Source organism: Tupaia chinensis, unplaced genomic scaffold (assembly GCF_000334495.1).
Source record: "Tupaia chinensis unplaced genomic scaffold, TupChi_1.0 Scaffold000001_1, whole genome shotgun sequence".
NCBI classification, from domain to species: domain Eukaryota; kingdom Metazoa; phylum Chordata; class Mammalia; order Scandentia; family Tupaiidae; genus Tupaia; species Tupaia belangeri.
The window spans coordinates 189,424-214,268 of record NW_006159427.1 but is presented as its reverse complement, the minus strand read 5'-3'; the positions used below and the strand labels follow the sequence as shown (position 1 = coordinate 214,268).

General features: G+C 46.5%; 1 protein-coding gene across 1 annotated transcript in view; it reads left to right on the top strand.

Annotated features, from left to right (window-relative positions):
* PIP4K2A (phosphatidylinositol-5-phosphate 4-kinase type 2 alpha) overlaps positions 1-24,845 on the top strand; it is a 228,954-nt gene that overhangs the window by 134,077 nt on the left and 70,032 nt on the right. Inside the window, exons 2-3 of the mRNA XM_006139709.1 lie at positions 11,888-11,985; positions 13,467-13,563. Of these exons, the coding sequence (XP_006139771.1) occupies positions 11,888-11,985; positions 13,467-13,563 (195 nt within the window). The remainder of the gene's footprint in view (positions 1-11,887; positions 11,986-13,466; positions 13,564-24,845) is intronic.

Here is a 24,845-nt window from a genome sequence, read left to right as displayed (position 1 = left end):
ACAAGTATTAGAATGAGGCTGAAGGTCAGAGCTGCCCGAGATCCCAGGAGTCCCCTCGGTTTCTTCCCCATCCTGTCAACACCAAGTCTCCAGTATAACCCTCAGGTCACTGAGCTAGTTTATATTTTAGACCAGCAAGATGGGCTACTTTCAGTGCAATCTTGAGGATTTTTTCTAGGTCCTCAAGAAAACGTTTCCTTAAAACTGCCCCCTCCCCACCCCCCGGTCTTGTGTGTCTTTGGGCAGAACCAGTGAAGGTTCTGCTTCTCCTGTGCCTGGCCTTGCTGCTTGTGGGGCAGGGACTTCCAGCGCTGGTTTGTTCCAGTGTGTCTGGGAAGGCCCTGAACTCTTATCTCTGGTGGTCATCATTTTGCTTATCTATTCATTCCTTTCCTGAAGGAGTGAACCCCAGGGCAGAAAATGTTCAAAGTCAACTATCTGGTGGAAGAAATCTTGGTGTGCTCTATCGACAATCAAATCACAAAGGAATCTTGCTTTTTTAAGATCAGTCCTTCAAGTGGAAAGTATCTGCTTTCAGGTGCTGATAGAAAAAGCGATATGGAAGAAGGGGGAGAATTTTTATAGTAATGGTGACCTTGTATCACATTTAGAGAGAAGGTTTTGCTATAGGGTACATTTTCGCTAGAGAGACAGAACTAGAGAGACAGAAAGTGAGAAATCGCCCCCCAGGGGCGGGGATCTTAGCCATGCAACAATCCCTTCTCCTCCACTCTCCTCTCTGGCACACACACACACACACACACACACACAGGCGCGAGTTTTAAGGTGCCAGGTCCGGGACACGAACCGAGGTCGACTACTTGGTAGGGTGCGTGCACTCGCCAGAAAGAGAGAGAGACAGAGAGACAGAAAGTGAGAAATCACCCCCCAGGGACGATGGCCACACCGCAGTCACTTCTCCATTCTCCTCTCAGGATCTGGGGCACGCACGCACACACACCCGGCATGAGTTTTAATCCACCGGGTCCGGGACTCGAACTGCAGTTGACTACATGGGAGTCCTGCGACATAGGCATTACGCCAGCTGCTGATCCCTGTATCACATTTTTGATTGCAGAGTCCTTTTGTAGAAGCCAGAAACAGTTGAAAAACAGGAAGTTTAGGGAATCTGCTATGACCTTCTTATTCTTTGATTTCCCTAAGAAATACAGTTAAAGCGGTATCGACAATAATAGTTGAGTTCAGCTTTAGAGTCCATTTTCCTGTTAGCTCCGTATCTTGAATCCTAGCGCTTACCTTGCTCAAGCTGATCCTCCTGCGGCCCCCCACTTTATCATCGCATTGTTTTAAAATACGCCCTCATAGTCAAGTGGTAGGCATGTGGTTGGGGAGTTAAAGTAAGCCCTTTCCAGTCCAAGTCTGGAGACTTGGAGGAGGGCTCTTTGAGCCTTTGGGGATAATCCTCACCACCCTTTCACCATCTCCCAGCTCGTCCTGATCTTCCCTGAGCACAGGCCCTGCCACAGCTCCGCCTCCAGCCCGGTCTGCCTCACAACCCAGCGCGCGGCCTGTGGTTTCACACACTGTCTGCCTCCTTTTTCCTCTCCATATGTCATACTTCGTACGGAATTGTCTTCCTTATAATCAAATTAAGTATCTCCGTGTCTCCTCTGCACGCAGGAGGGTTTGAGGTCCTTTTTGCATATGCTTGGCTGAATGAAAACCAGTTGCTAATTACGTATTAGTCTGAGAACGTAGCGTTTAGGGTGAATATATCTGAATTAATTGTCATTACGAATGCCTCACAATTCATATAGATATTCTCTGCTTGACTGAAAAATCATACAAATTAGCCAGGTTTATTTATTTTTTAATGTGGCAGCGAGAAATGGTTTTGTGGGGATGCCTCCGTATGCCTTCATTTCAGAACCGTTGCCAACTGGGTCTCATGTATTTATTCCGTGTCCGGTAGCTATTTATATTCCCGTTTTTGCAGCTTAATTGCGAATTCTGTTTTCTTGCCCGTGTGAACCCAGTCGTACATCTGCAGGAGTGATACTCCCTACAGTCAGCAGGTCTCAACCCCCAAAACAAACCTGTTCCACAGCGTCGGAGGGGACTCATGATACCGATTTGAGTATCCTGCTGAGGAGAGGAATCGAGGTACCTTTTCTGAGTTAAGTGTTATAGTATTTGAAAAGGAAATGCTCCCAGAAATTTTACCTTAAAAAAAAATGCTTTGTGTTAATCACATTTTTCATGAAGGAAAACTGGGACAATTGGCTTTAATACAAAAATTGCCTTGGAAATTGATTTTGCATCCTTCAAGGATACTGTTTAAGATTCCCTATGTAGTGAGGTTTCTTGTTTAAGCCTATTTCTTCCATGAGTGTGCTGCTGAGAAACAGCGCTCCCAGCAGGGGCTGGACGCAACTCTCAGCCCTGGGTCTCAGCCATCCCTGGGTCACAGGCACACACGGGGCGGTCCCTGGATGTGAGCCTGGAACCTTCCCACATGGCTCGTCCAGAGCATCATGTCCTGCTACTGCACCACCATCTAGCCCGATTCACTGAGATTTCCTGGCGCTTGGAGGAGTATGTATTTTCCTATTTTTGAAATGGCAAGGAATGTCAGAGAAATGGCAACTTTTCAGTGACAGGTTATTTTTTTTAATGGTTGCTACCATAAGGGTGCATGGTCTCACCAGAGAGAGACTGTAAGAAGGAAAGTGAGAAATCACCACCCACTCCCCCACCCCACCCACCCCCCGCCAAAGGGGATGGCCACACCACAGTCCCTTCTTCTCCATTCTCTTCTCAGGATTTTGGACACACATGCACATGTGCCGGTGTGATTTTCAAGACACAAGGTCTAGGACTCAAACCATGGTCAGCCATGTGGAAGTCCAGTGCCTTGACCACTATGCCACCTGCCTGCCTTTCAGTAACAGGTCTTTTCACATTTAGATTGTGCTGTTGAAACCACAGCTGGTATCATGTAGTAGACCGTGGCACATATATTCAAATAAACTTGCATTTAATCATTTATTGTAAACATCCATTTAATTATCGCCTTTTTATACAAATAAAAAGAAGAAATTCTTCAGAAGCTGTAACACAATAAAGACTTAAATTTAGGGAGACATCTTACGAAGCCTCACTGTCAGGACTTTGAAAGGATCTTGGGCTCAGCCGGTCTAGCTGCCTGCATTTTATGTAGGCGGTAACTGGAGTGAGTTGCCTGGCTATGTCACTGGACTCCCATGTAGTTGTCTGCAGTGGCTAGTAGTTTACATAATCTCACTAAGTCTCCATTTCCTTATCTGTTAAGTGGGGATAATAACAGTATCTACTTCATTGGGTTGTGAAGATCAGATTAGATACCGGGTCCTAAGTGTTCACACCTGCTAAGTACCAGCCATAAGGTGAGTGCCAAGTATTCTAGCAAGTGAAGGCCAAGACAGGTGAGACCTCAGTGGCTCTTCCCAGCCTCATTCCTGTACCACCACCCCCTGGCCAGCTCCCCTCTGCCCTCTCCTGCTTCCCTCACTCTGAAGTTTTGTTACAATCAGTAACATTTTGGCACTTTGTGCTAAATCTGTGTACTGATGCTCCCTGCCCCTTTGTTTCTGTGGATGTTGACAACAAAGCTTCTTTATTTGGGGGCCCAGAGTTGTCAGCATTGATGCCCAGTGCCGGGCAGGAAGGCAGTGCTGATCCATGCCAGCATTCTGGGAGTGGCTGCAATGGGTCAAACAGGAACATGAGGCCTCTCCCAGGACACTGGGAGACTCAGCAGACCTCCCTCCTGTGTGGGGGCATTTCTAACACACTTGCACAATCGTGAGTGTGAATAGGACCGTCAGCACACACACAGAAGGGAAAGGTGTTTGCCAAAGTGTTTTGACAGCCGTTAAGTACTTGGCAAATATTGAACGGTATTGCCCTTTTGTCGTGAGAGTTTATTAAATATTTGCAACTTGAAAGAACCTTAGCAAGGCCTTACTATAACTAGAGCTCAGTTTGTCTAGCTAACGCGGTAACATTTTAATAAATTCCAAACCACTTTTTATCTCCATAAATTAACAACAATTTAGGTTGTACAATGTATGCTTGTTCTAAGGGGGGGAGCTTATTTTTTCTTCAAAATATTAATGGTCAGCACAAACATTTATGTTTCCACTAGTGAATATTATGTAACATATATTAATATAATTCTTTGTATTTGTGTGTGTGTGTTCCTGGTGAAAAGACAGAGATATGTAAATGCTTTTTTGTTTGTTTTTGTTGTTGTTTTTTCTATAGGGCGCGTGCGCTTGCCAGACAGAGTCAGAGAGACAGAAAGCGAGAAATCACCCCCCAGGGGGGATGGCCACACCGCAATCCCTTCTCCTCCATTCTCCTCTCAGGATCTTGGGCACGCACGCACACGCGCCCAGCGTGAGTTTTAAGCCACCGGGTCCAGGACACAAACCACAGTCAACTACATGGGAGTCCAGTGACATAGCCAGGCAACTCACTCCAGTTACCGCCTACATAAAATGCAGGCAGCTAGACCGGCCGAGCCCAAGATCCTACGCTAACTGCTGGTCCCAAATGCTTTGTTTAAAAATTACTGATGGTGGGTTGAGCCATGGTGGTGCAGATAGCACTACTGCATGGGAAGCCAGCAGCCACTTAGGGCAGCCCTGGGACTGGTTTCCAGGCCGACGAGAACATGTGAAGTGTGGTTGCACATGCTGGCAAGCCTAGCTAAGTGAGAGGCCTGGGCAGAAGAGTAACACAAGATTCTATCAAGGATACGTCTGTCTCTGTCAGGCTGGCCCACGACCTGGGTGCCACAAATCCCAGCAGGGTAGAGAAATAGAGAAGAAACTGCAGTTGTGACCACTCCGATGGGGAGAGGGCTTACTCTCTCTCTCTGGCAAGCACATGTGCCCTCTGGGAAAAACAATTTTTTTTTTAATTTAAAATTTCAAAAACTTTTTTAAAAAGAATGCCTCACTCTCTGTCCCCTTCCTTTTTCTTCTTCTCTCTCTCTTTTTTTTTTTTTAAGAGAGTTTTTTGCTACAGGGTGAGTGTGCTCACCAGAGAGACTGAAAGTGAGAAATAGCACCCTCCCAGGGAGAGGATGGCCATGCTGCAATCCCTTCTCTTCCATTTTTCTCTCAGGATCTTAGGGACGCACACACACTTGCCCAGCTTGAGTTTAAGCTGCCAGGTCCGGGACTTGAATTGCAGTCTACTATGTGGCAGCCCAGTGATGTAACTACCATCTCCTGGTCCAAAGAGATTCTCTTAATAAGCCACTTTTGTATATGAAGAATTTTATATGAAAATAGAAATCATTTTAATTGTAAAGATTTAAAGCGTAAAATCTTGTTTTTACAAATATAGACTCAAATAGAATTTAAAAAAGTCACGACTTTGTATTTGCTAAAGCCCACTACGGTGAGTGATTGGTAGGTTTTTCAGTCAAGGCTCACTTCATTTTCCTTCCTGAAGATGAAAGAGGAAGGTTGGCACCCTTCCAATTCTCCTGTACATAGAAAGGACTTTCAAAAACTGAATAGAATCTGTATAATTCTGAAGGTCAAATGGCTGGTAATAATAAACATAGCGGGGTATGATTATCAGTCCACAAACTAAGATACTAAAAAAAAGTACAATGGGGCCAGCAGGTGGCATGGTAGTTAAGGCGCTGGACTCACACATGATTGACTATGGTTCAAGTCCTGGACCAGGTGGCTTGCTTTCTCACTCTCTCTCTCCTCTTTCTTTGGTGAGTGAGTGTGCCTTATAACAAATTAAAATAATAATAAAAAAATTTGAAAAAAAATTAGAATAATTTATTTCTTTAAGCCAACTACAGTTCATTCTGAACCATCTTGTAGGCCTGACAGGAAGTTCTGATCCAGATTAGGGGTTGCTTTCTCATGAGTTGTGCAAAGGCCCCAGGGACTTCCATAGAAGCACTGCAGGCTCCCTGCCCATTTCTGGCCACTGAAATAATTACTTTTAAGAAAGATACCCATTCTCTCAGTCTGAATGTTCATTTCTGTTGGGGTTTTTGCCATATAGTCTCTACGCCAGGAATCCTTGTCAAGCCTGGGACCCTCTGTGTTTATGGTCCAACCTTACAGGCCACACTGAGCTCTTCCTTCCCAATCAGCCTGTGTCTGCAACCTCCCACTATCACCTTCACAGAACAGTGCAGGGATCTCACTCTTTACAGGAGCCACTTGGGTTCTGACCTCTTTCCAGAATGTGGGAAACCTTTTCAATACTCTTCTTCTCAGAACCACTTCTCTCTCTTCAATGAGTCCAAGCTTTTATAAAAGATAGGAAGAGCAATTGTCTTCCACTGCTCTTGCTTTCTGCTCTGAGGCAAGTAATTCTAGCGGCAACCTGGCCCCTCAACAGAAATAGCAGGGGAAGAGAGAGGGACAAATAAATAGAGAATTAAACCTGAAGTGTGGTTGCACATGCTGGCAAGCCTAGCTAAGTGAGAGGCCAGGGCAGAAGAGTAACACAAGATTCTATCAAGGATACGTCTGTCTCTGTCAGGCTGGCCCACGACATGGGAGCCACAAATCCCAGCAGGGTAGAGAAATAGAGAAGAAACTGCAGTTGTGACCACTCCGATGGGGAGAGGGCTTACTCTCTCTCTCTGGCAAGCACATGTGCCCTCTGGGAAAAACAATTTTTTTTTTAATTTAAAATTTCAAAAACTTTTTTAAAAAGAATGCCTCACTCTCTGTCCCCTTCCTTTTTCTTCTTCTCTCTCTCTTTTTTTTTTTGGAGAGGGTGCGTGCGCTCGCCAGATAGAGAGAGACAGAGAGATAGAAAGCAAGAAATCACCCCCTCCAGGGGGGATGGTCACGCCACAATCCCTTCTCCTCCATTCTCCTCTCAGGATCTTGGGCACGCACGCACACATGCCTGGCGTGAGTTTTAAGCCACCGGGTCCGGAATGTGAACGTCGACTACATGGGAGTCCAGTGACATAGCCATTACGCTAACTGCTGGTCCCTCTCTCTCTCTTTTATAAAGAAAAAAAGTACTGATGAGAAATATAAACTAGAGATAATAAACCATTATTAGTTTTGTTAACAATTTTGAGGTGGGCCATATATAATGGTTGTTCTAGGTAGAATGCCAAATTAACAAGTTAGAATTTTGTCAGTTGAAGACTTTAAAACTCATGAATTTTGTCCTGAAATCTAAAAATTTACGATTAAGAACATTATATGAAATACATGGTCTCCAAAAGTTCATGGAAAATACGTACTATAAAAAAACTGCACGTGAATTTTTAAAAATTTTACACCGAAATTAACTTAGACTTTAATTCTATTTTCCACAAATTTTTGAAGTAAGTCCGTGCGTATAGAACTCGGCCAGCAGTATCAGCCCGGCCTTATTCATGACAGCTCCTCCTCACCACCTGCATCGACCCATGAGCTTGGACACGAGACAAAATGTAATGTAGTTTGTGTGGCGGCAGGTTATTTACCGAAGGAGAGAGTTACCCAGGAAGAGCAGCCTTTCAGTTATCAGGCAGCGTTATATGGGGCCAGCAGATGGCATAGCGGTTATGTCACTGGACTCCCACATGGCCGACCATGGTTCGAGTCCCAGACCTAGTGGCTTGAAACTCACGCCGGTTTTGTGTGTGTGTGTGTGTGTGTGTGTGTGTGTGTGTACGTGCCCAAGATCCCAAGAGGAGGATGGAGGAGAAGGGATTGTGGCATGACCATTCCCCTTGTGGGGTGTTTCCTCACTTTCAAAACTCACTGTATCTGTCTCTCTGTCTGTCGGTCTCTCTCTCTCTCTCTCTCTCTCTCTCTCTCTCTTTTTGACAAAAACTTGTATAAAAAAAAAAATCAAGCCACACTATAATGAATGAATTTCTATAAAAACTGACAAGTACTTGACTGATGAGCCTCATATCCAACAAAAGAAAATGTGTTTATAGAAAAAAAATATAGAGAGGCTCATCGTACACTACTGAAAACAAAAAAAGTTGACTAATTGAAAGCTTCTTTTAAGTGGCAGATCTCTGGCTTGTGATACTCGTTCACAGGTCACTAAATCTAGTTGTTCCCCAGAACAGGAGGTTTGGAGGGAACATTTCATAAAGGGATGGGGCCAGAGAAATTCCAGAGAAATGGGAAAGTGTTGTGATGGAGAGCAGTCGGGAAGGGAGCTGCAGTAGGTACCTCGCGTAACCCAGTGGCCGCCAGCACTCGCAGATGTACTGGCACAGCTATGCCCGGATGTAGCATCGTCCACCGGATGAAACGAGACCGGGGGGTCTCTGAGGTTCTCTTTTCATTTTAATATCTGAGGTTCTATTAGGTCATCGGGAAAGTCCTGACGTATTTTTCTATGCAAAAGTGCATCATGACTTTCTCAACAACCCAGAAGATAAACCAAAGTATCAGTGTAATTGTCTTTGGTTTTTCATCTTTTCTTGTCTTCTCTTTAAGCCTAAAAATGAGAGTTAAACATTCCTTGTCTCTGGGGGCAGTCTTATTTCTGAGGATGGGAAATGTAGATAGAACTAAATGCCTACTTTGCCCAGACAGGCGCATGGCACACTGCTCACAACTTCCCAGCCCTGACAGTCCCGCCAGCGTCCCCCTCTTTCAGAAGCCCCCCAGCCTCACCTGTCACAGCGGCCCTCCAGCCCTGATTCCCGTGGGCCTCACTGTCCAGATTCCGGCGTGTCTTCTGTGCTTTGTCTGCGACTGTTCGCGAATGCCCAGCCCTGTCCGCCCACGCTGGGGAGCTCCTCATGGTCCGGGATTGTGTTTGGTGCTGACTTCCCACTTCCGAGTGATTGTCCTGGAGCTCCTTTATATTTGGGTCACACTCCACCAGCAAAAGCCTCAAGCCTGAAGGACAGGAAGCATCCTCTGTCATTGCTGCGCTCCACAGCTTGACGTGGGACCCTGTAATGCAGCTATTGTGAACTGCGAATGGTCTGCCAACCCGGCCCCAAAGCCCAGCCCTGTCTCTCTTTAAACTTGCCCTAACGCATTCTCTGATCACTTGGTCAAGCTGTGTTCTCACTAAGGCTCTGGCCGGCCCTCGGCCTGCCTCTTGCTCTCAGCAGACGGCCAAGGCCCCTACTTCCCAGAGAAAATGGAAACGAGTGGATGGGAACTACCTTATTCCCTCTGTGCATCCTCCTCGTCCAGTCCTGCGTGAAGCTTCTGTCTTGCACAGATACACGCTACCCCAGCCCCTGCCTCTGGGAACTTTAGACCCACCTGTCCACCTGCCTACCTGATGTGGACACCTGGATGGCTCCAGAATACATCAAACTTAAACTCAAAACTGAACACTTCTTTTAAAATGGTCTCTGTCCGTAAGCAGAATCGCTGCCGTCTGCAGGCCGGAGCTGTGGTGGTGTCTTCAGTTCCTCCTCCGTGGCCCCTGCTGCTCTCGTCCATCAGTGAGGCTTGGTGCTTTTACCACCTCGGTGTAGCTCGGGTCTCCCTACCGCCTCCGTCTCTGCCACGTCCACCCAAGCTGTCGTCCCCCTCCCACGGACTTGCGAGCTGGGCTCTGTCCAGTGCATCTGGCCATGCCATTCTAGCCACGTCCCTCCTGCTGTAGGCCTGCCTCCCCATCCTCCACTGTGTGCTCCTCTCCAGTCTTCACCCCGGGAAACCTTGCCTGTCCCCTCAGCTTGGGCGGCCTCTTTCGTTTTTGTGTATAGCCTGACATGGGTCATTCCCTCCTGGCACTCGTCGTCGTTATCATTTCAGATTTCTGCCCTCCTTCCGTTAGTTTGTCTGCCCTGTGGACTGTAAGCCCCGCGAGGGCGAAGTCTAGTGTCCGAGTTTAGACGTTCAGACACTGCGTGGATGAGAGAGTGTCAGTGAGCGAAATGTGCAGTTTACCTGTGACATTTTGGTTGAACACTTTTCCACGGCAGGTACTGTGAAGCAACAGGGATTCCAAAAGCTTCCCTTCCGCGTACTTTCTGAAGCAGGTACTATCATGCCGTACTGACTTCAGCAGCGTGAAGGAGAAACTGAGGTCTGGATGATCCCACCGAGTGAACCCCATGCTTTGAAATCGATCCTGCTGCTCCTCAGGAATCACTTCACTTTTGCTCTCGGCTTTCCTGAACAGTGGCGTGTCTAGGTGTGCCCCGAATAGCCTTACTCGTGTTACTTTGAAAATCTTGAATGCGTAGATTCCTAACTTTCTTTGGCTATGGGAGATTCTCAGTCATGGTATCGTCAAGTATTTACTCATCTTTCATAGTCTTGCTTCTGTTTCTTTATGTATTTCACAAAGAGCTTTCATTTTACGTCCTGTTTCTGATCATCCTGGTAACTAAAGTCTGCAAAATATCTCATTTTTTATCTCTGTGAGTTCAGGTGTGCTTGACTTAATCTGTGGGAATCCTGGAGGCTTGGCCTGGGGATGCTTTCCCCACGGGCTATTTGCTTTTACCCCTGCCAGGTGTTGGGATCGCCCTCAGAGACTTCCTTCAAGAGCTCCGATACTGTGGAAGCCTTTGGTTGAGTCCCACGGCTTTCTTTTGGCCCAGGAAGTGATGCAATGCATCGGTCTTCAGAGACTTCTCTTGTCAGGCTTGCCTGATGGTCACACCCTCCCTTTTTTTTTTTTTTTTGGAGAGATTTTCACTGTAGGGCGCGCGTGTGCGCTCGCCAGACAGACAGAGAGAGACATAGAGACAGAAAGCGAGAAATCACCCCCCAGGGGGGATGGTCACGCCGCAATCCCTTCTCCTCCACTCTCCTCTCGGGATCTTGGGCACGCACACACACGCGCCCGGCGTGAGTTTTAAGCCACCGGGTCTGGGACACGAACCACGGTCGACTACGTGGGAGTCCAGCGACATAGCCATTACGCTAACTGCTGGTTCCCACACCCTCCCTTTTAAACTCACTTGGGAGAAGGAAGGTGTCCTGGAGCTTCCTCTGCTTTCTGTAAACCCAACCATGTGTTAAGAGCTCTGTTCGATCAAGGAACTCTTGCTGTTGTTGACCTGTTGTGTTTTCGTAGCTAAGGAATCCTTCCTAGTACCCTCCATCCTGCCAGCAGATTAAATCTTTAAAGTGGGCTTTCATGGCTAGCAACAAGGGAGCTGTAGCTTGGGAACTGAGATGCGAAAGTAACCACGAGAAAGTTCAGAGTTGTCCGTCCCGTGTCAGCTGCTGCCCCTGCCTTCCCCAGAATGTGCAGAGCTGGATTCTACCCGTTGTCCTCTGAAACCAGATCTTAGCATCTGGTCTAGACCCGGATCTAACCCATCTTCCTCTTATTTAGTCCGGGCCATATGTCTTCCTCCCTACCTTAATGAAGGCTCCTCTTCTGGTAAATTCATGCCTCAACCCCAATATTTATTTCCCTACTTAGTTCCCATAAGAAAGATAAAGACAACGTGAATGACAGTGTTGTGCTTTGAGTACCCAAAAGTATAAGCCATGCCCATTAATCAACAAATCATGTTTTTTAGCTCAACCAATACTTATATCAAAAATTCCAAAGTCCCCTTTCTCAGAAAACATTTTCTTTACAAAGGGAAGTTGTCTTGGACTTGTGATCAAAGGGGTTCTGGGTTAAGGTTCTGGAGGAGAAGCAGGACATGAACCTTCCTGAATTTATCCCTCACCACTGCCCTCTTGCAGCCACTGTAGGCCCAGCGCAGACGGTGACAAGAAGTAGGAGTTGGAGTTAATAGAGAAGAGACACCAGTATAATCAGACAGGACTGAGGGAAGCAGACAAAACAAGTTTGGGACAGGAGAGGGCGGAAAGCGTGTGGGTGGAAGAGAAGTTCCTCTATGTCCAGGATTTCTCTGCAGGGGACACATCGAAGGCAAGCCCTCCCCACCAAGACAGTAATAACCCGTGCTGTTTCTTTTGTATTTTCTTAGATCAATGAACTGAGCCACGTCCAAATTCCTGTTATGTTGATGCCAGACGACTTCAAAGCCTATTCAAAGATAAAGGTGGACAATCACCTTTTCAACAAGTAAGTACATGCACAGCCTCTCATAGAACTGGCGTGGCTTCCAGGAGTATGATTTTTGTGACTTTCTATAATCATATAATTTTTCAATGGGTGGGAGTAAAGTTTTGCTGATGAAGTTAGTCCTGTGATAAACATAACCATCTGTCATGTTCAGAAAAGCAACAGCAGGCCCTCTGGGATAATATCCTTTCGCCATATGGCATATTGTTCTCTATGAATATCTTATACGTTAAAAGTGATATCCTCATTACAATTTACATTTTTGAAGCTGTAAATTGCTTGGATTTTTTGAGCAGTTATGAACCTCTGCTCGCTTTTGCAACACTTTGAACATGATGACTTTATGAGCAGAAATGACTGCATCATAGCACAGGAAAGACCCGAAGCAGATTTTTATAAGACGTGACGGGCAGAGAGTTTCTCTTTCTTCTGAATGTCATTTTAGGTGCCACCGTGGAGCACCTATTATACGTTAGGTAGTCCATCAAGAATGGGAGATGACGTGATAGCAAGACGTGGCCCCGCCCCCAAGGGGCTTGCAGTCAGGCCCGGAGCTGGAAACTCACACATGTGCACACCTATACACACACACAGATTACTGTAATTCAGGGTACAAAGTATAATGATAGAGACGTGTGTTACATAGTTCTGTCAGAACACAGAGAAGGAAGCAATTCTGAATGGGTACGTGAGTCTCAAAGAAAGGCTCCCACGTGAAGATCAGTGAGGAAGTTTCTCAATGGGCCACGGTTCTCACGCAAAGCTGATGTGTTCATTTTTCCCATCATACCATTTACAGGTTACCTTCTGGAGGGGGTTGTTCTCTGTGCAATGTAGGGTGTGGTATTTCTATAAACCAGGTGACTGAAGCCATCCTGGCTGAGCACTGAGAGCACCGGTGCCTGCTGTTTGGAGCTCGCTCTGCTGCCCCTTTTTCTTAATTCCCCCAAGCAATTTTTGCTATAGGGCGCGTGCGCTCACCAGAGAGGGAGAAAACAAGAAATCACCCCTCAGCAGGGACAGCCACACTGCAGCTCCTTCTCCTCTGTCCCACGCATTCGCATGCACCCGGTGTGCATTTTAAGCTGCTGAGTCTAGGACTTGAACCGCAGCTCAGCGATGTAACCATTACGCCATCTGCTGGCCCCCTGCTGCCCTCTCTGAAGTCCATCACATCTGTACTTCCCTTCCCTGTTTCCCTCTGCCCAGCCCCTTCCCTTCCCACATCTCCTTCCCTGGGACATGGCTATCACGTGTTGCTAGGATGAAAGTGGACCCTACTCTCAGTGTGCCTGTGACAGAGGGGACAAATGGAATCAGCCTGTCCCCTCCTGTCTCCTAGATCTTACTGTGGGTCATCCCTGGTTCCAGGAAATACACCTGTGCCTTCTGTAGGTAGCAAGACCCACCACGTCTTGGGCGACACACAACACTATGTGGTGGTAGGTTCAAGTCCTCACCGCACCCTGTGACTGTTTCAGAGAAAACATGCCGAGCCACTTCAAGTTCAAGGAGTACTGCCCGATGGTTTTCCGAAATCTGCGGGAGAGGTTTGGGATCGACGACCAGGATTTCCAGGTGAGTTGCTTTTGTAACCCTTGCTTCAAATTATTTGGGAAATGGATTTCATCTGAGTCTTTTGTTCAGAAAAATAGGTTTTGTGGTTTTTGTTATCCTGAGTAGCTGTGTAACAGTGATTTTCATTTTGTAGCAGTTTTCCATGTTCCTTATGCAGCAAAGGGTTGTCTGGGCTAGGGACCTCTATATAATACCATTTCAGTGTAGACATCAGCTGGAAAAGAAATTCTTTTTTTCTTTTTTTTTTTTTTTTTTGAAGAAATTCTTATTCTTCAGAGGGAGCGTTAGGTGTGAGTTCTGTCGCTCACCCTCGTTTGCAGGTGGTGCTTTCCTACCAGCAGAGCGGCCTTTGATTTCCGTAGTCGATGTCCCATCAGCCTGTGGGACCGTGTGTGTATGTGTGCATGGTGAATTTGCATTTCCTGTCTTTGTAGGGGCCACGCAGAATCTCAGACACTGCTTTCTTGATGATCTGCTGCCTTTCACACTGGCGAACTCTGACTCTTACCACAGCATCCGTGTCACAGGACACCCCTTGTGCATGACGGGTGTCAGTGGGCAGAGCTCTGTTGTTACCACCAGGAACCCACAGTCCTGGGCATGTTTCTGTGGAACATCTTTTTCTTGCTTTGGTTCCTATCACATAAAAATGTGCACTGTTGCTTTTGTCCACATGCTTGCCTGATTCTCAGTTTTAACTTTTAAATATCTGTTTTAAGTTTTTAAATATTTATTGAGCCATGATTATTTTTCTTAAAAAGGGTTCTGACATTGGTTACCGGAGTTTCCTATAGCCATAAACTCCGAGAATTTGTGTAAGAGTGCAACGCTAAGTGCTGACTTAGATTAGATCCTTCACAGCTAGTAAACACTAAGTTTAACACTCTCATTTACCCTGCATTTAGTGATATCTTACCACTCTGAGTGCACCTTACAACCTGAATATTGTATGTTGCCTTATAGAATAGGTTTCCCGAGGCAAACCCACTTACTGGTACACTTTGCTAAAGACTTGTGCTCAGAACTCCCTGCCCCAACCCCCCCAGGTGCTCCGTGGTGAAAGTTTCTAAGACCTCACATAGGATGAGCTGCCATGTTTTGGAAAGCAATGCTGGCCTGGCTGTAGTGGCATTTCCTCGTTGTGGGCTGGGGTTGGTGTTTCCCCAGAGGTCCGGGTTCTGAGCTAAGACTCCAGGGACCTGGAAGAGGGTGAGGGTAGTGGGCCAGGCAGTATATGGGCACTCAGTTTGCTTTTAAGATTTTGCTGGACCCAAAACTCACAATGGGGCTCAATTTTTAAGAGAAAAATTAGATCACAATTATGGACTGGAAAATTAGCAGTGGAGAAAATACAAGTAAGTTTTAAAGAATAATTACTGGGGCCATCAAATGGCTTAGTGCTTAAGGCACTGGACTTTGACATGGCTGACTGCTGTTCGAGTCCCAGACCCAGTAGCTTGAAACTCACACTGGGCACATGTGTATGCATGCTCAAAATCCCAAGAGGAGAATGGAGGAGAAGGGCTTGTGGTGTGGCCATCCCCCAGGGGTGATTTCTCACTTTTTCTGTGTCTCTGGTGAGCATGTGCAAAAAAAACTCTCTTAAAAAAAATAAAATAAAACAAAAAATCCTATTTTTCTTGCTTTGGTTCCTGCCACATAAAAAATAAATAAATAAATAAGGAATAATTATTAGAATAGTATAGTAGGTTCGTACAAAATAAAAAGGAATAATTCTACATTATTTAAGAACTTTTAATACATTTAAAGAGGCCATATGAAAATGATCTGGGTACTTTAGGAGGAATTAACAGCAGATAGCATTCATAAAAACTGACATCTGACGGCCAATTCTATGACCCTCGTTAGTTTCCTCAATTCATTATCAAAATCGAGTTCCTACATTTCTTCTTATAATCAGTGCTGTTACATGCACTCTAAAAGGAGCCGTTGCATTCTGAATTCTGACTGCAGCGCACAAGTAGTGCTTCAAGCGGCCGATGTAGTTGCTGCAGCACCGAGACAGAGCCAGTTTTCCTTCCTTCTTTTCCCCTTAAAAACAAAACCATGTAAGTTGGTATTTAAGTAAGTGCAAATTGCTGAGTACAAACTTTGAAGGGAAATTAGGCAAGTGGAGGATGATTCACAAGTAACTAGTTGGCAAGTCTGCTCAGCCCCAGGATGGGAGCCGTGCAGTATGGAAAGAAGTCGCTGTGAGTGTAATTAATCACTTGCACACCCCTCCTTCCCTCAGCTCTGCCTGGTGCTTTTGGCATTTAAATTGCTGCTTTCTCTTTGGCAACTGTATTTCTATTTAAAAAGAGAGAGAGAAAAGGGGGTGGTGTTCAGAGTCACTTTAGTAACCCAGAGGTGCGCTTTCCTTGACCCTCTCCAATCCTCTATTCCTTTTCCGGTGTCTGTGTCTCCTCAATTTCCCACAGAGCAGGTCCTTGAGTTTCAGCTAAAGGTAAGATTATAACTGCGTGGCCGGACACAGTTTGTTGACTACTTGGTTTGGAAGAAAGGCGAGAACCAGTGACAAGTGTGGCTCAGGTCCCCTTCCCCCCCCCCACACACATGCAGATGGAGACAGGAGGTGGGCATGCTCTGGGTCCAGAGGGCTCCCGCTGCTCTGCTCACAGGCACCTCACTGCCCGACAGTGTGTTCGTCATGCCCCTACGGCAGAGATCGGTCAGCACACTTCGTGTGGAATAACTAAAAGCAGTTGCATTTTCCCCTCCCAGAGCCTGCTGATGCACGTTTCCTGTTTCTGCTGCTCCCAGGGACTGAACGCTACAGTTTCACAGATCGAGTCTTTTTCTGAGCCCAGCAATATGAGCACCTCTGCATTTAGTGTGAGCTGAAAGAGATTGGTGACCTAGCAGTCATTACCTTTGTGGGGCACTAGATTGCTGCAGAGGACCAGGCACTGTAGTGCTGGGTTGGTTTTTCTAAAACACACGCGTGTTGGACAGGTGGCTTTAAATCAGCGTGGCCGTGAGGAGCTCCGTCAGCTGCTTCATCTCGTATGCAGTCCTTTCCATTAGGTCGCGGGTAAATGGTCTCAACTTGTCTTGTTTATGTGAATGCATTTTTTGCTGCACCTGGAAAAAAAAATCAGTATTGATCAGTGGAGACCACTCTGATGAAAAGTAGAACACAGTAATTAGTCTACCTAATTGACCTCTGCAGAACTTAAACTTCTTGAAAGGTACTGAAAAGCCTCCCTGCTGTCTCAGTAAGCATTTGCATCTTTCCACTGGTTTTGATTTCTTGATTTTTCTCTTGACTATTTTAAAAAAAAGCTAAAACGTATTTTCCTTGCTGTTAAAGGCAAATTCAAACAACAGTTCTAGAACATTAATTCTAGGATGTATGTATACCTAACATACATTTGTAAATCTGTGTGTGTGTGTTTGTGTGTATTTAGTGCTTCCAGATTCAGAACTTTCTCTAATACAGTGGTACTTTTTTTAAGGGCTATTTTATTTCATTTTGCTTATTACTATTACTTTTAAAGAATTATTTCATTTTATTTGTCTTTATTATTATATTTGACCAAAGAGAGAGAGAAAGGGAAAATAAGAAAGCAAGCTGCCAAGTCTGTGACTCAAACTGCAGTCAGCCATGTGGGAGTCCAGTGCTCCAACCACCGTGCCACCTGCCAGCCCAGTGCTTTGTGATATTACACAATCGGTTTGTAATATTACACAATCGATTTGTACGCTACCCTGAGTTGACATGTTCTTCTGATCAGTATTGGTCCAATGCAACTCCCCTGCCATACTTTGAAAATGCTTTTCAAGATGGGTGCTGCCCAGGAGGTACCCACTGGGCCCTCTGCTGCCTTCTAGTTCTGTGGCTGCTGCACTTGAACCCCCGTCTCCCTTAGGTCTGTTATTTCATGCATGACCATCAACTCAGTGTGTGTTTTCTTGCACCTATTGTGTGTCCCCTCTCTGCTGGACATTCTAGGGGATTCAGCAGAGAAGAAAGGTGATCAGTTTTCTTTAAAACCATTACATATCCGATTATGTATAAGGTGCTAATGAGAGTCAAAGAAGCCCAGACATCTTGACTTTGTTTCTTTTGCTTGTTGTTTCTGCCTATTTTTTGTTTTTGCTATAAAGCACATATGCTCACCGGAGAGAGACAGAAACAGAGAGAAATCATCCCCGGTGGGGGAGAGGACCATCCCACAAACCCTTCTCTTTCACTCTCCTCTTTGGATTTTGGACATGCATGCACACGCACCTGGCATGATTTTCAAGCCCCTGGGTCCAGGACTCAATCTGCTCAGTTGGCCACGTGAGATCTAGCACCTTGACTTCCGCACCACCGGCTGGCCTTGCATCTTGACTTTTAATATTCCCCCAGAAAATGTGTTTTTTTCCAGTCTCTCGTGGTATTAGGACCTTCTGTAATAGTCAGAAGTCAAGTAGAGGCTTTGTTTTAAGTTCCTGAGCTGCCAGAGGGGACTGTCTACCAGAAACCAAAATGTTGTCTGGGCGGAGCCGATGCCCTTAAACGGCAGTGCAGCTCGTAATTGAAGCCGAGCCTTCCCGCTCGTTCCAGAGGATAATACCAGGTTTACTTTTCCCCCACTGCGCCTCCTGAATTAGAATCTCTTATTATTCACATTTGATATGCTTTCTTTGTATTTGTAACAGAATTCTAATTTTAAAATAAATCATTTTAAAAGCTAACATTTTCAACTTTTGAAAGTGATAAAAACCTTTGGAGTGTACCAAACTTTGGGGGGACCAATCCTTCCAATATCTCTAGAACTTAGTCTATCCAGTCGAAGTGTTTCTCAAAATGCCTTTCCAGGTAGACTTCAGACTGCCTTGGTGGCAGGAACTGGGTCTCTCTCATTTCTTGTCACCTGCCTGGCATTTACCACGATGCCCCCCTCACAGCAGGCGCTTAAGAAGTACGTGGGGTTAGGGGTGGGCAGCAGGTGGCGTGGTGGTTAAAGGCGCTGGATTCCCACGTGGTTGACTGCAATTCGAGTTCCGAACTGGTGGCTTGCTTTCTTGCTTTCCCTTTTTCTTTCTCTCTCTGATCAAATTAAAAGATAATAACAAATGGAAGTAAATAAATAATTCTTCAAACAAATTATTTGTGGAAGAAAGGAAGGAAAGACCGAGGGAGGCCCTGTACCCAGAGAAGAGAGAAGTGGCCCTTCTGGGCCAGAGGTGGAGGCAGAGCGCCCACACCGTGGGAAGTGACTCCGTGGTGGTGGAGTCGTGGGAGGAGAAGATGCAGGGATAGCTACAGGGCTGACGACCTCCACCCAGTTCTGCAGCCGGCTTTGTGCAGAGGAGCGGCGACGCCATGAGGTCCGCATTTCCGACAGATAACAGAATTGCAAAGGGAGCTGAGGGCACAGGAGGCTCAGTGTATCCCCATGAGGGAAGAGGAGGCCCATGCCGGGGTGCTGGTCGCTGATGTTTGGGAAGTCACCTGACAGGCTCAGTGGCTGATGGCAGGGAGTCGGGGAGACAAAGGAGCCACGGAGGTATTGGGGCTGAGGGCCCAAGAGCAGGGTGCCTGTCCCCGGGGAGGGAAGCGTGGGTCTGGGGTAGGTTAGAGAGGAAGGCATGTGACCTCTGGACTATGGAGGTGACCAACAGGTGGGTTTCCACATGAGTCTGGGTGACCACGCAGCAGGCATTCTGGGGTGGAGCGTGAGAGGGTGCCCAGAGCAGAGGCCCTGTCCTAGGAGGGGTTAGCACAGACTGGAACCCTCCTAGGTGCCTCCCTTGGTGCCCTGTCTTGACGGTCACACTTGCACCGTTATCACCCAGGATGTCCCTGCTATGCCACGAGCCATGGGTGCACCTTCCTCCCTTTGTCGCAGTTGTCATCTGGGCTTTCTCGGCCACAGGACTTGCAGCGTGTCCTCACAGGCGAGCTGCCCCTGGATGTCGGCGCACTCTCAGAGGAAGACGAGCCTGGGCTGAGTCCTGAGGGAGCTCCGCCTCGATGGGCCGCCCTCACGGACTTGGGCAGGCTCCCTTCAGGTTTTTCTTGTGCTCTTTCTGTTCCTCCTTCTGAGCTGAGCTGCCCCCTCAGCACCCAGGCTTCCTGTGTGCTTGTGGCTCCCCATCCTGGACCTGCATTGGGTTGTACCTCATGACTTCAGCAGGGAACTGACTGGGCTGTCCACATCAAACCCTGTGTGTGTTTATTACGAGCCTTGGGGATGGGTCTCTGGTACTTTAATCTCCACCGTCGAGTACCAGTCTAAGATTTTAAAAGGTGGTCTCCTGGAGCTCCCTGAAGTTCTGCAACTCTGCTGCCACTTTCGGTTCATCATTACCTTCCATTTTTATGTTCCTCTTTTCTGATAAGTTGTTTCATTATTGATAAGCATGAAATTGCACTCTGTCTTGCACCACCCTGTAATGAAAGCCACTCTACGCCTGGGATCACAGCTCAGAATGTCTTTGAAATTCCCTGAGAGCTGAACGCAGGGCTTTGAACACAGCGGGCAGTTAATAAATCCTTGATGGTGATGTTCAAGTTAGCACATTGGTCTTTAGCTCTCAGAGGAGGCCAGAGGACCATCTGGGCCCACTCAGATATGTCACACACAAGCCCAGACAGCAGCTTTCTCTGGGCAGTCCCCCTGGCTCCTGGGCTGTGTGATTTGAGGCATGTAATCATAATCCCGAGTTGTCAGCAGGGCAGTGACTGGTTTCCAGGTTTCCAGTCCCTGAAACAGGTAGCCGGGGTTAGGGGAAAGAACATTGCCGGGGAGTTGGGAGGCCTGGTTTGAGTCCTGGATCTCGAGTGACCAGTGCTGTGATCAGAAGCCATTCATTGTAACCCTCACATGTCTCGGTTTCCCGATCTGTAAAATGCGGGAGAGAGACACAATGCTCTCCGAGGCCCTGCCAGCTGTGAAACCTCCATTTATTTATAGATTTATTATCTGTTCATTTGCTGTAGGGTGAATGTGCTCGCCAAAGACAGAGAAGAGGGGGGAGCGTGCAAAATCACCCCCCAGGAGGACGGCCATGCCACAAGCCCTTCTTCCACGTGCACCTCTTAGGTACACACACACGTACCCACTGTGCTGATTATTTTCTTCAAGCTACCAGATCCGGGACCCAAACTGTACAGCCGGCCACGTGTGACTCCGTGTCTATTTGTTATTAAGTCACCATGAGTAGGGGACTGTCTCGTAGGTTCCTCTACCCAGTATTGACGTGCTCCCTGGGTAAGGTGGCGGCTTTGCTATGTCGACACGGCAGACCCGATTTGAAGTGGCCTTGCCTATGACTTAATATAACTTTTCATAGGGAATCTTCAGCAGAACATACGAACTAGTATCAGAATGGAAAGAATAAAAATGTATACAAGACTGCATGGTTCGTTCAAGAGAATTAAGTGTACAGAATTCTTGGTTATGAAGAAAGCATAGAGGGAAGTGACAGTTACTAGTCGGGACACTTTTATTAGCGGCATAAAAGATCGGTGGTTAAGAGTGAGCTAATTACGCTGACCTTTGTGTTTCCTCCACCTTCTGGAGTCTCCGCTGATCCTGGACCTCCCGCTGCAGGAATAAACATCTTCCATGCAGACTTATGGAATTAAGGGACACCCTTAATCCCTTTCCTACTTAGGAAAAGACAATGAAGTCCCAGTTATCACAGTGAGAAGGCCATTGAGGAGCGTGCTTCATCTCTTTATCTTTCTTTATTTCCCATCAGGGCTGAGCTTGCAGCAGAGCTTCAAACACAGCTGTTGGGGTTTGAGATAGGCTATCGTAGGATCAGAAATATATTTGGCCATGGAAAAGTAAGTTTACTTACTAAATTGCAAAACAGGCAGGCAGAAGTGACATTCTCTTACCTGCCCTGCCTTTAACAGCCTGGCCCTAGGACCTCAAGTTCTGTCCAGAAGTTAGTTTTGTCCATAGCCCCTCAGCCAGCCTGAGAGCATCCTCAGAAGCAGTGACGCCTGGCTGTCACGTGTCCACTGCTGTCGTGTTTAGATCCTGGGCTGAATGTCACCTCACTCACCCACAGACAGCCAGGGTCTGCAGCAGGCACCGTAGGTCACCTAGGGTGGGCTCGCACGTGACTTGCAGGAAGAACATTTGGGCCAATCACAAACACATGTGGACTGTGTGTGTTTATGGGAAATTCCCAGAATAGGCAGATCCGCGGTGACAGAAAGTAGAGTAGCGATTTCTGAGGTGGAGGGTAGGGGAAGCACTGCAGATGGGGACAGGGTTGGTTTGGGGAGTGATGTTTTGAAAATGATTGTGACCATCATTGCTTAACTTTGTGACTATACTAAAAGACATGTCATTGTGTACTTTAGACGGCGAATGTTGTGGTGTGCATTATATCTCAACAAAGCTGTTAAGGAAGAAGAATGTTTGGAGGTTGAAATTATTTTATATTTAGTAGGAGGCTCCCTGCCCCCCAACATTGATTTTGGCTGCTTTTTTTCTTCTTAGAGAGGTTTTTTTGTTGTTCTAGAGTACATGCATTCGCCAGAGGAACAGAGACAGAGAGACAGAAAGTGAGACATCACTTGCCAGGAGGGCCGCCATTCCTTCTCTCCGTTCTCCTCTTGGAATCTTAGACACATACGCACACCCACTGGCATGAGTTTTAAACCACTGCGTTCAGGACTTGAACCTCAATCAGCTACGTGGCAGTCCAGCGACGTAACCATTATGCTATCTGCTGGTCCCTTGCTCCCTTTTTGTTGGGGCAAGCGATGATAATGGATTTCTCATGGTTTATAATATAAAACTATCAAGTGTAGGGACCAGCAGTTCGCGTAATGGCTGTGTCGCTGGACTGCCACATAGTCTACCGTGGTTCGAGTCCCGGACCCGGTGGCTTAAACTCACACTGGGCGCCTGTGCGTGCATGCCCAGGATCCCAAGAGGAGAAGGGATTGCAGCGTGGCCATCCCCCCTGGGGGGTGATTTCTCGCTTTCTGTCTCTCTGTCTCTCTGTCTGGCGAGCGCATGTGCCCTATAGCAAAAACCTTTCCAAAAAAAGAAAAAAAAAAAAAAACTATCAAGTATGTAGAAGAAAAGGAGTAGCTAGTGAATAAAGCAGTTCTTTACATTTGTCCTTAGATTTTTCTCCCCATAAACTAATACTTGACCATGTCACTATGCCCTGACGGCAATAGTTAATACTGAATAAAAATGAGAAAGGCGGGGCCAGCAGGTGGTATAGTGGGTAAGGTGCTGGATCCCCACATAGTTGACTGCAGTTCAAGTCCTGGATCCAGAGGGGCTTGAAACTCAGGCCAAGTACATGTGTGTGCATGCCCAAAATCTTGAGAGAAGGGATTGCCATGTGGTCATCCCCCCAGGGGACTGACTTTTCACTCTCTCTGGCAGGCAATGTGCCCTATAGCAAAAGTCTCTCTAAATAATAATAATAATAATAATAATAATAATAATAATAATTAGAAAGGCAAGTAGGAAGCAGAGCCCAGTAAGTCCAGCTGTCTTTTCTGTGCAGGTAATCAGATTACAGGTGTGGGGAGAAGAGTTGGTGCTTAAAGCCCCTGACTTCCAGTCCGTGCTATCTGACCGGGTCCCCTGCTGCTCAGTGGCTGTTCCCTGTGCTTTTGCCTCCGTTGCCTTTCACTTCCTTCACCCGCCCCTCTGTCACCCCTCTTGTCCCATTGTTTTGAGAGGATGTCAGAAGTAGGCAAGGTCTGGTAGGACAGAAATTTTGAACTCAAAACTTTGTAACATGTTTTAAATTCTCTTTCAAAAATGTAAGTGTTGAAGCCAGCTGCATAGTGTAGCGCTGGGCACCTGTCATGCGTCAGGACCCAGTTCCACATGGCAGACTGCAGTTCATGCCCCAGGTGGGTGGCTTGAGGACCGTGCTGGGCACATGTGTGCATGCCGGAAATCCTGAAGGGGTGAAGAAGTTGGGGAGGATTGTGGCATGGCCATGTTCTGTAGAGGAATGCTCTCTTTTTCTTTCTCTGCTGAGCGCACACACCCTCTAGCAATCATTTTTTAAGGTTTATGTTTTATTATTAAGGATTATAGACAATAACCTGCTCTTACTTTTGAACTGATAGGTTCAGAATCCCAGATTTTGAGTTAAAATACTGTCACCTCATTACAAAATACACGAGTCTCTAAACTTTGTCCATGATGAGGAATTCATTTTGTTTTGTTTTTAGGTTTGCTATATAGGGTGTGTTTGCTTACCAGAGAGAGGAAAAATGACCAAGTACACACTAACAGGGATGGCCTCTCCACAGTCTTTTCTCTTCTGTTCTCCTTTTGGGATGACGGGCATGCACACACACCCAGTATGTTTTTCAAGCTGCCAGATCTGAAACTTGAACCACTTAGTTGGCCATGGGGGATCCAGCTGCCTTAACCACCATGCAACGGCTGGCCCAGAATTTGTTTTATAATGACAGTTGATCTCTCCAAACCCTGGGATAGTTTTCACTGGGTAATTTTATCTGGCAGCAGTCTCAAAAAGACAGGTAGATAACCGTAGAGATTCCCAAAAGTCAATATTTTACTTTTGATATGAGAATCATCTTGAAGACCAAAGTAAGCCTATAAATGTTACTTTTTGGGCCATAGGTTGGATCAGAGCTGCATCTCAGACTTAGCTTTTAAATAAGGTGAGTAAGATAAGAAAGCAGGGCCAGCAGGTGGTGTGGTGGTTAAGGGTGCTGGACTCCCACATGACTGACCGGGGTTCAAGTCACAGACCTGGCAGCTTGCTTTCTCACTCTCTCACACTCTCTCTCTCTCTCTCTCTCTCTCTCTTTCTGTGTGTGTGTGTGTGTGTGTGTGTGTGTGTGTGTGTGTCTGGTCAAATTAAAATAAATAAATAAAGTTAAATGAAAAATAATTCTTAAAAAAATGAGAAAGCATTCTCTTTTTTTTGAAGGTTCTTATCAGAGAGACAGAGAAAGTGAGAAATCACCCCATGGGAGAATGGCCATGCCACAGTCTCTTCTACCCCATTCTCCTTTCGGGACTTTGGGTATGCACGTGTACACACCCAGTGTAATTTTCAAGCTGCTGGGTCCAGAACGCAAACTGCAGTCGGCTTATAGCAGTCCAGTGCCTTAGCCACAATGCCACCTGCTGGCTCCAAGAAAGAGTTCTTCAAAATGGTACATTCTGCTAGGCTTTTGCCTTTGTCCACTAGAGTGCTGCTAAGAGAAAATACCCCAAACTGGGTGACTTACAAAAATGAGGTTTATTCAGCCCACTATTTGAAGGTCCAGGGGCCATATCTAGTGGGTA